Source organism: Phragmites australis, chromosome 2 (genome assembly GCF_958298935.1).
Source record: "Phragmites australis chromosome 2, lpPhrAust1.1, whole genome shotgun sequence".
In the NCBI taxonomy this organism is placed as follows: domain Eukaryota; kingdom Viridiplantae; phylum Streptophyta; class Magnoliopsida; order Poales; family Poaceae; genus Phragmites; species Phragmites australis.
The window spans coordinates 2,837,311-2,853,515 of NC_084922.1; the positions used below are offsets into that span (position 1 = coordinate 2,837,311).

General features: G+C 45.3%; 2 protein-coding genes across 2 annotated transcripts; one reads left to right on the forward strand and one right to left on the reverse strand.

Moving 5' to 3' along the window:
- Positions 1–5,735: 5,735 nt before the first annotated feature.
- Positions 5,736–6,596, reverse strand: LOC133910297 (uncharacterized). Its single transcript, XM_062352805.1, has one exon. It carries the CDS (start codon positions 6,594–6,596, stop codon positions 5,736–5,738), a length of 861 nt encoding a protein of 286 aa, XP_062208789.1.
- Positions 6,597–10,197: 3,601 nt separating this feature from the next.
- On the forward strand, positions 10,198–14,182 carry LOC133893925 (syntaxin-22-like). The gene is made up of 7 exons (XM_062334822.1): positions 10,198–10,616; positions 11,177–11,270; positions 11,984–12,123; positions 13,158–13,232; positions 13,324–13,481; positions 13,592–13,692; positions 13,776–14,182. Exons 1-7 carry the CDS (start codon positions 10,399–10,401, stop codon positions 13,839–13,841), a joined length of 852 nt encoding a protein of 283 aa, XP_062190806.1. The 5' UTR covers positions 10,198–10,398; the 3' UTR covers positions 13,842–14,182.
- The last annotated feature ends 2,023 nt before the right edge of the window (positions 14,183–16,205 follow it).

A 16,205-nucleotide genomic window follows, 5' to 3' on the forward strand; every position in this document is an offset into this window, starting at 1 on the left:
TGCTGATAAAGGTGTATGTTTAGCCTTTTTGTCAACAATATCAATTTTAGATATTAGTATCTTCTTTTCCTTACAATTCATTCCGCTAATTGTCTCAAACCACGTATTTTATTTTACCATTTGTGCATGGCATTAGTGCCTTGCTGCTCCTTTTGTCATATGTCGACAACCATATCATAGAAGCCATCTTGGATAACCAACCTAATTTGAATTTGAATAAAGGTTATTTACCACAAGGAGAAGATGAACCAGTGTCAAGTAAGAGTGGGGTGTGGTCAGATCTTGACCTATCTAAAACCTGCACAATTACTTTGGGGTATTTTAATTCCCATTTTGTACTTTTCAGAACTCTACCTAATTTTTCAAACGTTGGTGGATCTCTTTCATTTGCCCAGGAATATTGACGTCTAGATAAATCTATTTCTCGAAAATCTAATGCTTCAATAACAACATTGAACAATCGATGCCATTTGTAATCAAAGGATCCAATACTTTTATCTTCTGGTTTCCTCATGATATTGAAGTCTCCCCCTGTTAGTATTGGGTTCTCTTCTTTGCTACACACATTGGCCATTTCAGTCAACAAAGTAGCTTTATGTTCATCTTGAGCAGGCCCATAAACATCATATAAGGCCCACATAAAGCAATCATCTTTATTTTTAAGAAGGAATTTTGTATAATAATCTCCTTCTACAATTGATCCAATATGGAAAACAATCGTATTCACACCGAAGATAATTCCTCCAGACCTACCATGGGGTGTCATAATGTGCCACATGAAATTTAAGCTAACACATAGGTGTCTTAGAAACGAACCAGGACATGTGCTTCTTCCTATCTACATGAGAGTCACAAAGTCTAAATGTTTCTCTTTAACTAAATCTGAGATATAGTTATATTTAGCTAAGTCACTTAGACCTCTACTATTTTAAATATCCCTTTTATTATAGCTTGATTTTGGATGGTGTATTTGGTTTCTTAGACGGACGGCTACTTCTTTCCTTTGAATTGGATTTTTTCTTTCTTGGGACATCATTAAGATCATAACATATGTGATCCAAACCCTCATCATCGAGGTCCTCAGTTAAGTCAAGGCATATGTGACTGAGGCTTATCTATCCCATCCAAATCATCCACCTCTTCCGTCATATCCGACATAGAGGCATTGTCCCTAGGTTTCTTACTACACTTAGAACTATCATGTTTAGGTGTTACGGTTAGCCTATCAACCTCAATATTCTTAATAGAAACAATAGAGATTTTTATATTACTATCATCTCTAACTAAGATAACACCTAAACTTTTAATGTTGGAAGAAACTAAAGCATTGGGCATGGAAATGAAAGACATATGTGGCATACCTTCCAGGTTATGTTTAGTTACCATTCTTCTTGCCTTCGATATGGTGTCATCATCACACTTGCTGATGATCTGTTAGATATGCATCTCACACCCGGTTTCTCCAAACCGCGCCAAGCTCCAAGAGGGCCTCCTGCATAGAGACATTAGTCCATTCGCCTTGATGCCATTTTACTTGCAAAGACTCTGCAAATCCTGCCTATTAAGAGCAAGCAGCGCAGAGTTGATGTCACCCACAACCGTGCCCTCAAACTAAGAATAAGTAGAATGATCGGTCGGAGCCGCCCCACTGCATTAGACTTCTGGAGCCCAGCGGTGATGGCATCCCTGGAATCACCAACCACCCCTGTGCGGAACAAGGGCAACTCATCCAAAGCGGTGGGTTTGGCCCTCACCATGACGGATGATTCGTTCACCTCAATAGTGGGTTTGGGTCCCGCCCCTATCAGCATCAAGGCAGCATCACCAACAGTGGGATCGGCATCCATTGCCGTAACCTTAGGTGCAACCACCACAGTGGAGGAACTGAAGGCATTGGCCTCTGCCACAGCATCAGCCGGAGTTGTCGCACACGCAGAAAATCAATGAACCTACGTGCCCAACACACTCGCCAGTTCATCCACAGGTGCATCCACAAGTGCATTCAAAAGGCCCGAAGACATTCTCATCCCTGGACAGCACACATACTCCGCTATGAACATTCGTACCGCCACCACCTGCCAAAGCATATTAGCTAGAGTACTTGTAGCCCTTGCCCTCTTCGAAACACATCACTGCATGATGTTGGAAGGACGATTTAGTGCCAATGAAGACCCAAAGGGTTGGCACCCTAAGACGCAACATCTGCCCCACCATCATCTTCCCTAGCTACCTTGTTTGTAATTTCGAACAGCAATTTATCAACTGCCATGATGATTGCCTACTCAACAAAAAATTCGTGCTGATTGATACAACTAGGACCATGAGCCAAAGTTCCATCGCCCAAAATGGAAGCAACCTCAACCATTTGTGGTGCCTCATCCCCTTCCTCCATTTCATCAGTATCACCAGTTTTGTCTTTCAATCCAGACTACGCCTTGGCCTGTTCACCCTTGGCACGCTTAGGCTCACGATCCTCCATCTCGTCATCTCCCTCCTTCTATTGCTCGTCAAAGTCCTGATCACCCTCCACATTAAAACCCTTGGTTGAACAACCAATATCATCAAGAACCTTGAAAAGATTTCATACAGCCCGTCGTCTACTACAATATCTATAGCATCTGGGATTCCCTTGACATCCAGCATCGCCACTTGAAGCCGAACTACGCCAGTATTTCTTATACTCACCGTATCAACTTTTTTTGTAGCCACGAGTATAGTACCAATAACCCATAAAGGAAGGAAGGATATGATTTCAAAGGGCACACCATAAATATTCCACCCAAACACCATCACCCCCGCTCCCTTGTTAGTCCTAATATCTTTGATCGCAATCAATCGTTGGAGCTCCAACTTATTTGGAAAAGGAACTATATATTTGTTAGCTCCATGCTCTTGAACATTCCAATTCCACTTGACCGGAATAAGCCTCCTGAGCTCCAATTTGACAAGCTCAGTCGGTACCACTCCTTCTTTGATGTGTATCATTGCAGTAGTAGTCTCCCGCTTCGGTGCCTTCACATCACGGGTGTATTGAATCCAGAAAAAGCCTAAACCCTCGCCAGCAAAACCACAAAAAGTGGTGAACAGTTTAGGCTCCCTCAACAACAGGCAAGCTAGGGTGAGATATTCTTCTTCAAAGATCTCGCAACACAACTACGTCTTCTTCTTCTTCTTCCCATCAACATCCATGTGTTTCTCCTCAATTGTGACCCTGGATGCCTCCTTAGTCTCCTTCGTGACACTAGCTTGTTACTGTGTAGGAGGATGATTGGTTGGCGTGGAAGTATTGCCCTGGGGCACACCACGATGGTTGTTGTTGCCCAAGGAGTTGTTGTTGCCCAGGGAGTTGTTGTCGCCGCGCCCTCTCCCACGACCATGCTCGCAAATGCCGCTGACATAGGGAGGGCGATAGTCCCTTCGCGGAGGAATGTGGCGATCCCCACCCCTACCATGATCTTCATACTGCTGGCTATATCCTGGGTGTTTGTTGAATGGTCGTCGCAGGTTCATCACATCGCGATCCAGGCCGCCGCTAGTCGCATTGCCGCCATCCGTGCCTGTAACACCGTCAGCTCCCGTATTCCTGTCGACACCACTCCCTGAGTTCTTGCCACTCGCCATCACTTCTTGTTGAAGCACCATCGCAAAGGAACACCAGTCGCCAGACACAGTTCCTTGCCAGCTAGGGTTTCTCCACTGAGAAAGGAGCCACACAATACTTGGATTCCGTTTCCTTCACCCAGCAACATAATCCATCCATTCAAGGCCAAGGCCCACCTGCAAGCCCAGCCCATCGTTGCCTGGTTTCGAATTTTGAGTGGAGTGCTGAAATCCAGGATCACCATCAACTACCTCTAGAGATCTTGTCCTGCAAATTTGAGTCGGCCGATCTAAATCAATCACGCCGGAAGCTTGCCGCCAGCCATCGCCAAGAGCAGCAACGTCGAGTATGTAGTCAAAGACGTGGCCCAAGGACAGCCGCGGTGATACACGTGGCATGGGAAGGGGACCCTTCCATGGCCTGTCCGTCGATCGCCATGATCCCTTCCTATTCCATCGAGCCACCACTTCTTCTATGAGCCGACATGCTGACGATGAGTTGTTACTTGCAACCAAAGAAGAACGTACCTTAGCTCATGTAGGATCTGTAGCAGGGACAAGTGCATCTACTGCCCCCGCAAGATTGGTGATCGAGTAACCCGACACTACAACATCTCTGATCAGTGTCGACATTGTAGAGCTGACCTCTTCCTTGACACAAATGTCATCACCGTCGCTTTGCCAGAATCGACCACAAGGCCGATGTTGACGCAGGCTTAGAAGTAGCATCCCCCTTGCATGGTTGAGACGTCGTCGCAGAACACGAAGTCGTCAGCGTCGCTGCCGCCGCCGCCGCCACCTCCATCGATCCAAAAACACTAGCGACTGTTGCCTCCTCTCTTCCTCATTAGCGTTCTTGGCAGCGATTGTCTCAGCGAACACCAATAGCTTTGTTAATCTCTAATAAGATAAATAGATTAGCATGCTGGCTCTTACCCTTTTTTGTTCCTTTCTTGTGATCGATGTGCACCTCCTGAAAGGCTTCGGATCATCGGGGCGTAATAATCTGCACCTTGATTTGTTTGTTGATCAAGCTGGTGCATCCGGGTTAAATAGTTGAATCATTCCAAACTACTTGCTCACAAAGGAATTGTGTATTATGGTTGTTAGAGACAACAAGCAATGTAACTCTATGTACAGATGATTTGAATCATCTAAGGATAGTAGTCAGAGTAATTTTATTTACTGGGGACATTCTACTTGATGATCTTGACAAGGAGAAAACACAGGTAATCTATCTTATGCGAAGGTGCATCTATCATATGTGATTATAACCAATGAACGTTAAAGTTCGCACTCTTTATTTATTACAAAGGAAACATGTAAGCACACCACACTTGCATTCACACAAGCGTGCATTGTAGTGGGCACGTCGGCCTACAAACATATAGCACAATTTACACACTTTACCACTAAAAACCCTCACGTGTGTGAGAACGGTGGGCACCAGAGTGGATGAAGTCGTATTCCCACGACTCACCCAATAACATAGATGGTTCTGCTAATCTTGCAGTAGTGCTTGTAGCCCTTCACTCTGAAACGTTGTCGTCTACCGGTGTCGCATGCAATGGTTGGTGAAAATATAGGAGTATACCAATTACAAAGTCGTGCTAAGGATCTTGTCGGATTCTTTTTTCTCTTAAGACACTTGTTTCCAGTATCAGCTCTAGGTTTCTCCACGACACATTTTGCTACGTGCTTGCAATAGGGGGGTATGTGAGATTGAGTTATCGTATTCAAACTTTTCCCCAAATTTCAGACCCCTTGCATTAAACACCTCTTCCTCAGTTTTCACGCTTGCCATATCCCCTTGCATCATAGACCCTGCCTCGTATTTGTGGATGTAGAAAAATATGAGAGGACCATCATTGCTAAAGCTACGAAAATAGGAAAGAGTTCTCCTGGATTGTGTGTCCCTTGGGTCCTCTCCGAAGACAAGAATATGCATATATATTGACTTCCTCATACACCATAATGCGTGGCGCCAGAATTCCTTATTCATATTAGCTCTTAGCGCCCTAGTAACCATGATTGTAGTCATAAAGTAACCATCGATCTCTCTTGCAATTTCCTTAGCTATCGATGCAAGATCTGGATGTTGATCATATGGGCTTGCACTTCCAAAGGCAAGGACTCTAAAAAAAATACCAGTACTCCTCTTGTTGTAACCTCGTCAGCCTAAGAGTTTGCGTTGTCCCCATACTCGACACCTGATCCATTCGGCTGATAAGTATGGCCTTGCTACCGCTTGCTCTATGGCCTAAGGCATGGTAAATCTTACCCCATGCTACCTCATCTGTGTCGTGAACAAGCTCCACAACAATCAAGAACCTCCCTAACTTCCTGCAGCTATCCAAAGCGTTATTATTCCCTAGATTCTTGAGATCATCACCGCTGAGACGCAAAATATGCGAGAAGTTTCTCTGCACAATTTCTTCTCTGCATGCATGCTCGACTAGGGTCCTTTTCCCAACATAAGAAGGCCCAATAACGGGGAGGACATCCAAAGATGAACACGGAAGCCGTAAGAAGTTAACAATATGCTCTTTCTCCGCATGTCGACCAAACATGCACCTCTCCATGAATAGATAAACACTGTATGGTTGACGAGCGATAGGAGGGCAGTGCATCAATACTAGGAGGAACTCTTCCATACCGTCGAGGGCCGCTTCTAAATTGTCGGTGTCGCTTTGAAGATTGTAAGTGCTCACCGCTACCCTTCTCTTCGGTTGAGAGGCCCGTAATTCAGAGGTGTCCAGCACGTAGTAGCCCCGGTAGGTGGCCTCCCTGAGCTGTTTAAGCTGCAGGAGAATGCCACTGTTGGTGACTCGCCGTCCCTCGGCCTCCTCGACGACAGTGCTGGCTCGTAGTAGCAGCCGTTGCAGCCTTGCTATCCTGTTGTCATTGGTGGCAGCCTGAGTCTGGGACTTCTCAATGATGAAGGAGATGAGCCGGCCGATGAGGTCGCCAACCACCGCAGAGACCACCGCATCCATCGTTGTGAGCTACAAAGAGAGTGATTATTCTAATCCAGTGGCACAAACCATGAAACTCCTGTCTATTTGGTTCAAATTGGGTAAGTAGGAGTTGGACAAAAGTTGGCAGGCACACAATATACTCCCTGTATTGATTGACTAATTGTATTTCTAGATAAAATTGACTTGACTGGTTCTTCAAAAAAAAATTGACTTGACACTTCTTGCCTCCCGTGGCTCACGATGCCACCGCCTCACCAAGCTGTCGCCCTCCGCCGGTCTGACTGCCCCTCCGAGCTCAACATCCGCCCAATCTCCAACCCTGGACCCCCAACGCAAGTCGTCGGCGAGCACGACACGAGGTTGAAGAAGCACCCACAAGTGGGACCCACCTGATAGATAGTGAAGATGGTGGGGGTTCGACGCTATGCAGCAGGACTGCAGAGTCAGATAATCAACCGACGTTTACAGCTTACAATAGAGCCTGGTCAGTTTGTTCAACGTTAGGTAACAGATCGGCCTTGCGACCGAGTCCACGGCGGAGCAAGACTGCTAGCCGCATTGTGACCGTGCTGGCCGGAATTGGTAGATCGGCCGTGAATTGAGTCAATCAGTACGTATGGACTAACCCAGAAGATCTAATCAAAATGAATATATTACCGAGAGTTGTTGAAAAACAAGGTGGTAAAAATTGCACATGCTTGCCCATCTCCTAAGAGCTGGAACCCGGTCATCGCAGATCTGATCGAACGAGATGGTCCAACAAGCACGCTGGCACCGTCGGAGTGACGGCTTACACACGGTTGATGGTCCTGGCGAGGGAATCGATCACGACGTGTGGGTTTCGCATACCCCTCGTCTGGTATTTGAAATTTGGCGAACTAGTTTTGGCTGGTCGAGCCCTAACTCTGAATTACTAGTGTTCTGACATCTCGATCGATCGAGCTGAATAACACTACGCGTGGCTTTCGGACTCCCAGCTTCGCGTTGGCACATAGCTTTCCAGCACCACGAGACTAACTGGAGGGGGGGAAAACTTCAAAAAAGGTCAAAAGCTAGCAAAACAAAGAGGCTGAGGGACAGACCGAAATTCTTTAAAACCTATTTATTTTAGCTTAAAAATTATAGATTGAGATTATAATTTATAAACTAAAACAAATAGATTGAATCATAAAATTCAGTTTTTATAATCTAACTTTCGTAATTTAGTTTTTTACAACAATCTATAAGTTTTTTTTTTCATAATCCATATCTAAAATAAATAAGCTCTTATTTTGTACGTGCGCGCTCGCACATGACCTTCCCCTTACATGTGTGTAAAGATAGCTAAGTGGACCAGACCAAATAGGCTGGCACGAGGCATGATCAATTTGGTCTGATCCAGGCACGGCACGACACGACGGCTAACGGGTCAGGCTGGCACGGCACAACAACTTGGGCCGTGCCTGGGCCAGAGCCGCAGTACAACGGGCTGGCACGACACACCCCGTTTAACTGTTCATATTTTTATAGTATTTTATTTAATTTGTTTAGATATAATAACATATAGGATATGTGGTGCAATGGTAGTATGTTTGACTCATAAATATAAGGTCAGGTGTTTGATTCCAAATGAAAGCAAGTTTTTATGATTTTTTCTAATTTTTCGCAGGCTAATAGGCTGACGGGCCAAAAAAAATTATCGGGCCTACCGTACCGTGGATCGGCACGGCACGGCATGTTTAGCTAACAGGCCTAAACAGGCCGTGCCTCAATGGATTCGTACCGGACAGGACCACCCATTTGGCTATTTCTGCATGTGCGTGTGACCCATGTTAGGTAATCTTATCCAAACTTTTTTTTTGAAATTTTTCTCAAATTTTTCGAGAAATTTTTTTCTTGAAACTTTTGAGTTCAATTTTTCTTATTAATTTTTTTTAAAAAATTTTTGAGCTAAGCTTCTGAGAAAAAAATTAAAAAAGAAAGAAAAGAGGCTGTCAGATAGGACACGAGTTACCTGCTACCGCGGGCGCTTATTAGCAGGATCCGAGACAGACATGCATGGTAGTAGAGTATATAGAACCGTGGAAGAAAATCTCCAATGCTCTGGAAAGGGAAAACAAATGAAAAAAAAAGATAAAGACAAAGAAAAGGAAAACTTTGGTACCTCGCCAGAACACGAGCCCAGTGGTGCGTGCCCATCATCACTCCATGCCGATGTCGTACACTCGTACCTCGACAGACAAGACAGGTTGGGAAATGTGCCGCGGGAGAAGAGGCATGGAGTTGTGCTCAGAGTGCTACTGTGCGCACAGTAAAATACATTAGAAGGAGCTAGAACGGTTAGATTCGAGATTGATGAATGGGATCAGCCGCTACAGAAACACAAAACCGAATATGTGTGCTACAGTATTTTACCGATGTTTATTGTAATGCTTTACTGTAGCAGACTCGTTTACCGTACAGTAGCCCTGTATCTAAGTCCATGGAGATGGTGGCCATGACCATACGCCATAGTATTTGGCTATAACTGGTTTTCAAACGTCTTGGTACACATTCAATTGAAACAACGGGGACAGCCTCAAAAGTGACACAACCACGTATGCGTATAAGTTGGAATAAATAGATGGATTATGTAATTTAGTTTTTAATAATTTACTTTTAAATTGTAATAATCTAGCAATCTAGTTTTTACCAGCTTATATAAATTGTGTAATTCAACTTTACCATCCATAATCTATAGCTTGTATTTTACAATTTTTAGTTGAAACAAACCTACCTTAATATTGTGACGGGACCAAAAGATTATAAGAAAAACAATTGAAAATAAACTAACCATGCATTCCAAAAGTTTCTTAATTTAAAATAGAGAAAACATATTCATCTTTGCATAGAAAAAAAAGAAGACATTAGTCGAGCTAACTTCTGACACACAGCATGCCGAAGCAGGCTTGAAGTTGGATATGACCATGCGAGATATGATAGGTGATTGGTTATTGTCTTGGTGGAGGGAATTAAGAAATTTGATTACATTGTGTAATTAGGTGGGTTCAAGTATGAATTTGAGCCATATCATAAAGACTTTTGTAGATATCAAAAGGGTATAGCTCTTGCATTCTATATCTAATTATTGTAGAAAATACAGATTAATTTAAATTTTTGGATATAGATAGAATAAAATAATAGTGTAGTGTTATTTTTAATGTTGATATCGTCTATTAATCGTAGGTTTTCAGGTTGATTGGAGGTTTCCAAACAATTAAGAGGGAGAAGACGGTAGATCAATTTTTATTATGAAAACGTATAACCCTACATATAACTTATTCATTTTATAGAAACGTATAAAAGAACAAATGAAACCAGATAGCTCTACGTGTCCGCCGTCGCCGTGCCGTCCACAGTTGAGATGGAGAATGATTCTAGGCTAAGGTTCCCTGCGTCCTTGTCGCCTCTCCGCCTCCTTCCTTCGTCCCCACGTCGCCGTTACCGTGATCCCGTCTCCTCCTCTGGATTGTTAATTAATCCTCTATACTGTAACCAAACCGAGCCGAGCCGGCCCCCGAGCCGGCGTCGTGGCTTGGGCTGGCTTCGGGCCCGAACCCGAAAGCAACAGCATAATTAGCGTGTTCCTTCCCTCCCACCGAGTGAATTCCGGAATCCCCAAGCCAAGTCCACACAAAAGCACAAGAGAGCGCGGCCCCCCAGTTCCCAATTCCTCTCTTTGCCGGCCCGGCCGCGGGCGATCCCGATTCGATTCCCCACCGGATTCGTCCCCTCCTCCTCCTCCAGGGAACCTCGCTCGATTCGAGCCGCGGGAGCGCCGATCGGTCGGTGGGCGAGGAGGATGAGCTTCCAGGACCTGGAGGCCGGCCACGCCCGGGGGGCGCCGCTGGGCGGCGGGCGGAGGAACGGCCGGGCCGCGGCCTCCGGGGGCGCCGGCGCGGCCGCCTCGCAGGCCGTGGCGTCGGGCGTGTTCCAGATCAACACGGCGGTCGCGACCTTCCAGCGCCTCGTCAACACGCTCGGCACGCCGAAGGACACGCCCGACCTCCGCGACAGGATGTGCGTCCGCCGTACCTATCTACCTACCCCCTCCTCAGTCTATCTGCCTCTCGGGTTGGGCCGACGATTCGATCGAATCGGGGGAGGGACTTCGCGGGCTCGGCGTAGATTCCGCCGTGGTTTTGATCCGTGTGCGGATTTAGGGGAGAATTCTGCGGGCTTGGTTGTGATCTCGATTTAGGCTTACGTCGCTGTGGTGGATGCATCGGTGTCTGTTGCTACGGTTGCTTAGGGCTTCATTCTCCCCATCTTTTGTAGATTGCTTATGTATCCAGTGTGCCTACTTTATGCGTTATCATGCCTGATTGTGTTTCGCTGATAGCCTTCGCAGCATAGGTCGAATTGGCCGAATCAAGCCATATCACCAACTTCAATAGGTTCCGTGGTCTGAAATCAATTCTTATATTCTCCTTTCTTCTGAAGTTTATGGAATTTAGTCTCACGTCGTGGTCATGCGGTGCTATATTTTGGAATTAGTTAAAACTTTTGGACAGACTAGTTTGCTTACCAGTTCGGATTGGTCTATGGGTCGACTAACTATCAGTTGCTGTTGCTTGCAGACATAAGACACGGCAACACATAACACAACTAGTCAAGGATACATCAGACAAGCTTAAACAAGCTAGTGAGGCGGATCATCGTGTCGAAGTCAGTGTATGTTTCTATCTCTATATATAACTATATTCACAAGAGTTTCTTTCCTCATTAACTGGAACTGTTTTGATCTCTTGCACGATCTGAAGCATTTCTGTACTCTTTTCTCCTCCTGCACCAACATATAATGGTATTAGGAACCATGCTCTGTTCGCATCCTTAGTTTCATAGGCACCTAATGTAGTTTGGATGTTACCTCTAGTTCAGGAATAACTTCAAATAATATTTCATCTTCCATGTAGGTTTAGTCATTTTGCAATGCATAGGTATTGTGCTTTGAACAAGTACAGGCGTAATGCTTATAGTTACTGAAATTAACATGTGCATTTCATGTACTCTTATTGGAAGACCAAATCTAATCTTGCGTTTTTTTTGGTACAAATCATAGTTTTGCCTAAAGCAATAGGGATTAAAATGAGTTCCCTAAGTAGATATCAACAAAGGCTATCTTTCATTATTACAGCATGCTTCAATGTTCATATTCTGTCATGGTGGCATGCGTTGTAACAAAAAAAATTGTATGCAAGTCTTGGATTCGTGCATTTAAGGTTAAATGTGTAACCTGCATTTCTCATATGAAATGTTGTATTTACTATTAGTCATTTAGCTGCCCATGTTCATCCCTCTATAATTTGGGACAATTTGCTTTTCCCATATGTGCTGGCAGTTGGTCTTTTTACTAATTGGGTTCATCTTCATGTATTAAACTGCAGGCTACCAAGAAGATTGCTGACGCAAAGCTAGCTAAGGATTTCCAAGCAGTACTAAAAGAGTTCCAGAAAGCTCAACGGTTAGCAGTAGAGAGAGAAGCTGCATATGCACCTTTTGTTTCACAAGCGGGTCTGCCACAGAAGTAATTTGCTGCCCAACTTTGTCTGCACTGTTGCTGTACGATATTATTCTATTTTTTGCATTCTAGTTTTCTACCCAAAAAATTTCTACTTTCAAAAGAAATGAGCTCTCTTATTTTGGTTTATCATTTCTTGGTAGTGCTCTAGTAGACTAATACTAGAATATAAAATATGTGTTATCTTCTATATGCAGCATTTATTAGTATATGTCTCTTCTAGGTTAATAAAAGTCCAACAAATGAATGATAAAGATTTTGGCCAGCTAATAGTCAATTGCAATATGATACCCATTACCATCACAAACATCCCAGGAATTCAGTTAATAGTACTACAATCGTGCTTGATGCTCTTCACAGACCTCCTGATTTGTGTCCAACCTACTGTGAAATCTTAAATGTCCTAACATGCGTCTGTTCAATGATTATTCGGTTCTCTTAAATCCTGGCATACTTCCTGAGTGTATTTCTGGGGCATTATAAATTACAGTGCAAAGTGACTTAACAATAAAAGAAAACTAATTCAACCCTACCACAGACCTAAATATCAGAATTGTATTATGTTCTGACTTCTGAGATGACCATTCATACTTGATGTTTTTGCCTAATATATCCTATCGGTGTATTTGTTACCCTTTTTATCCTTTAATGGAGCAAAAATTGTTTGGTTCATTACCACATTTTGTTACAACGAAGTTAAAGCATGCTGGACCAATCGCTAGCGTTTGGTTCATGACTACAGCCATGGCTTGCTAGTTCCTGGCCCCAGCTGTCATGGGCTCATTCTCTAGCTTTCCACACCTTTTGCAGAAGTGGCAGAATGTGGTAGTCTTGATTTCGCTCAATTAACTCTAGTGTAATTTATTTTAATTGGCTCTCCAAGAGAACAGTGAGAGTATGAGTTTCTGATATGTTCAACAATTCCTTCTTTTCTTCTCATTTGCCTTCATCTGATTTCTATTAATAGTAATGTTATAAAAGTTGTTATCCTTTAGTATATTGCACCATATGGCTAATCTAGGAGCCACCATTCTTTGCAGCTATAACTCAAGTGAGGTGAATAATGGTGCTGATAAATTGACTGAGCAGCGCACACAGCTTCTAGAATCTAGAAGGTACGACACATATACCCTTTATTTGCATGTCAAGAATATGCGCCTTTTTTCTTTTTAAGGTGCTAATTTCATACCTTTTGCTTTACCATAGGCAAGAGTTGGTCTTCTTGGATAATGAGATCGTGTTCAATGAGGCCATCATTGAGGAGAGGGATCAGGGAATACAAGAGATTCAGCATCAGATTACCGAAGTAAACGAAATCTTCAAAGATCTTGCTGTGCTAGTCCACGATCAAGGAGCAATAATTGGTATGCAACCTTTTGGGCTGACAGCTGAGATATCTGCATTCCACTATGTTTGAGCACTGGACTGCCTATGTCCCCTGTGTTATCTAATTGTATTTCTCCTCTTGCTGCAGATGATATTGACTCTCATATAGAGAATTCTGTTTCAGCGACCACACAAGCAAAAGGGCAGCTTTCAAAAGCTGCTAAAACTCAAAAGTCGAACTCTTCGCTGGTACTTTCAGCAACCCTTTGACACACTTCGTTCTTATCCTACATCTTGATTGTTCTCAATTGATGACCCATTTTTTGCTGCAGATATGCTTGTTGATGGTTATTTTTGGGGTCGTCCTGCTCATAGTGATTATAGTGCTTGCAGCCTAAAAGCTTGGGAGGCACCTGATGCTCCAAATCCGATCGAGCTTGGCGCGAAGAATTCCTTGATCAGTTATTTTTGCTGCGCAGTCAGGAATATATCCTGGTTTCCGCCTGGAGGGGCTGGCGTTCTGGTTGTCGTATGGTTGGTGTATGTGGTGATGATGTGTCTGGAATGTGGTTTATATAAGTATGCTCGTTCCTTGTCACTGTAGTGCCTCTTGCCACGCATATCCGCTTTGTTTATATCTGTAATGTATCAACCCAGCGCGTGCTGTAGAACAAGGAGGTATGGAATCCTTCCTCAATTCCGTGAGAAACGATTGCAATATATCAACTTGGTTTTCTTTTGTCTTTCTGTTGGGTACATGATATTAGCAGTATCCGTTAGTACCATTATTGTTTCCTGCTTACTGTAGGTAAAGATTACATCAGACGCTATTAACTAGTAGCTGAGTGCCATAAAATACTTCTTCGTATGAACTGGCCTCGGCTGGTTGCTCGCTGCCTTACCGAGTTGCTGTATTTTCCTAGTGCCTAGGTCATCTCCGTTCTCTGTGTTCTGGACCATTCGACTGCTTGAATAGATTTTCTAAACTGTTGAATGATACGACAAGTGCGTATTCCCATGCTGTTGTGTGTCATGGCATTTTGTCCTCCCGGAAATTAACGTAATCACCTGCAACATGTTCTACTTTTAATCCTCACAGTAATAGGAAAGAAATAGAATATCACTATCGATCACATCAAGCATCGATTAGCTCTTCAGTGGCCAGCCTGACGAACTCAGTAGCCGCTGCCTCAGCCCTCTCCTTGCACTCGTAATAGAACGCGGTGATGGCGCAGACGGCGAACAGCTCCACTGCATTAACGACGGATTAATGCAGAGGAATACAATGTGAACAGTGAAATGAGCTACAGTGCTACATCAATTAATCATGCTGGCCTGTAGAAACAGTTAGCTAATTTACTGTGCATCCATCCTGGCAATACAGTGAACAACTGTAGTGTTCGATCTTGATCCGTTCGTCGTGAAATCAACAGCTCAGATCGAAGCTAAAGCAGATGACTGTTCATCCTCTACGTTAGCTCCTTCAATACAGAGATCCCATTCCGCCTTCAGAATGGTATACAGGAACCACAGAAGCAGCCCTGACGCCAGCTGCTGAGGGCGCGCTCCCTGGCGAGAGCGTGAACCTGCGAGGAGGCGGCGGCGAAACCGCCGATCACGGCGACGAAGAGCATGCCCCGCCTCCTCCTCCCCTTCAGCGGCCGCCACGAACGCCCGACCGCGCTGGTGCCGCGGCACCCGGGCTCGGCCACCGAGACGACGACGCTGAGAGCGCAGAGGAAGATGAACTACACGAGGAAGACGGCGGCGGCGAGGAGGACGAGCACCCCAAGAAGGAGCAGCCTGGCGTGCCCCTTCAGAAAGAGGTAGAAGAGGAGCGCGGCCATGGCCTCCAGGAGCGCGACGTGTAGGCGAGCTCCAGCGCGTCGACGAAGGCGAGCGTCAGGACGGGACCCTTCAGCTGCGCCTTGGCCTTGCAGAGGAGCGCGCGGAAGGTGTGCTGCTCACCGGACCACGTCGCGACGGCAGCGAAGAGGGCGGTGATCCAGGCGGCCGAGCTGACGACAGCGGCGAGCAGGAGGTAGGCCGCGCCGGTGAGCATGAGCTTCAAGATGTCATTTTTGACGCCCCTTCCTTGGAGGAGCTGAGCGTAGTCTGGGGCCTCCAGGCTGCTTGGGTCGGTGCCGTTCAGCGCCATGACGTCGAGGCCAACGGCCAACCTTGTCGGCGAGGGGCTGGACGGCGAGGTCGTTGGTTAGGAGAAGGAGCGACGTGGAGGCGACCATGAGCGCGAAGACCGCCACGAAGAGGCTCCGGTTGCGGCCAGGGAGGAACCCGCCTTCGTTCAGGAACTTGAATGATGGGTTCGAGCTTTGCTCACAGCTGGTGTCCATGTCTGGAGAACATGTTGATAACTTGGGGTTCCCTCTAAATTTCACGGTACAGTAGGAGTGAGGACTCAAACCCAGGCTGAATATGCAAGAGCTTGAGCTTTTTCCGGTGGCCATGGCTGGAGGAATGATGTGCATCGGTTCTTTTTTCCCCCTTGGGAGCTTGAGAGATGGACGAGGTGGAATTGGGACGAGGTGATGAGAAGAGCAGGAGGAGCTTGAGGTTATATAATTCGAAGTCATCTCTTCTAGCCTTAGGATTATAATCAAACAATACTTGTATCCTCCCCTCACCCCTCTAGAAGCTGCCGGCGCCCGGCGGTAGCCCAACTCCTCCCTCGCCGCAGCTAACCCTCTACCCCGTCTCTTTAGTGTTCCACCGATGCGCCTCCAATCCAACCCCCGACCGAG

Bases quoted from the DNA above. Each gene is read 5' to 3' on its own strand.
- LOC133893925 (XM_062334822.1), top strand. From the start codon at position 10,399: ATGAGCTTCCAGGACCTGGAGGCCGGCCACGCCCGGGGGGCGCCGCTG. The intron at 11,271-11,983 runs GTATGTTTCTAT...ATTAAACTGCAG, and splicing joins ATCATCGTGTCGAAGTCAGT to GCTACCAAGAAGATTGCTGA. The intron at 13,482-13,591 runs GTATGCAACCTT...CTCTTGCTGCAG, and splicing joins CGATCAAGGAGCAATAATTG to ATGATATTGACTCTCATATA.
- LOC133910297 (XM_062352805.1), bottom strand. From the start codon at position 6,596: ATGGATGCGGTGGTCTCTGCGGTGGTTGGCGACCTCATCGGCCGGCTC.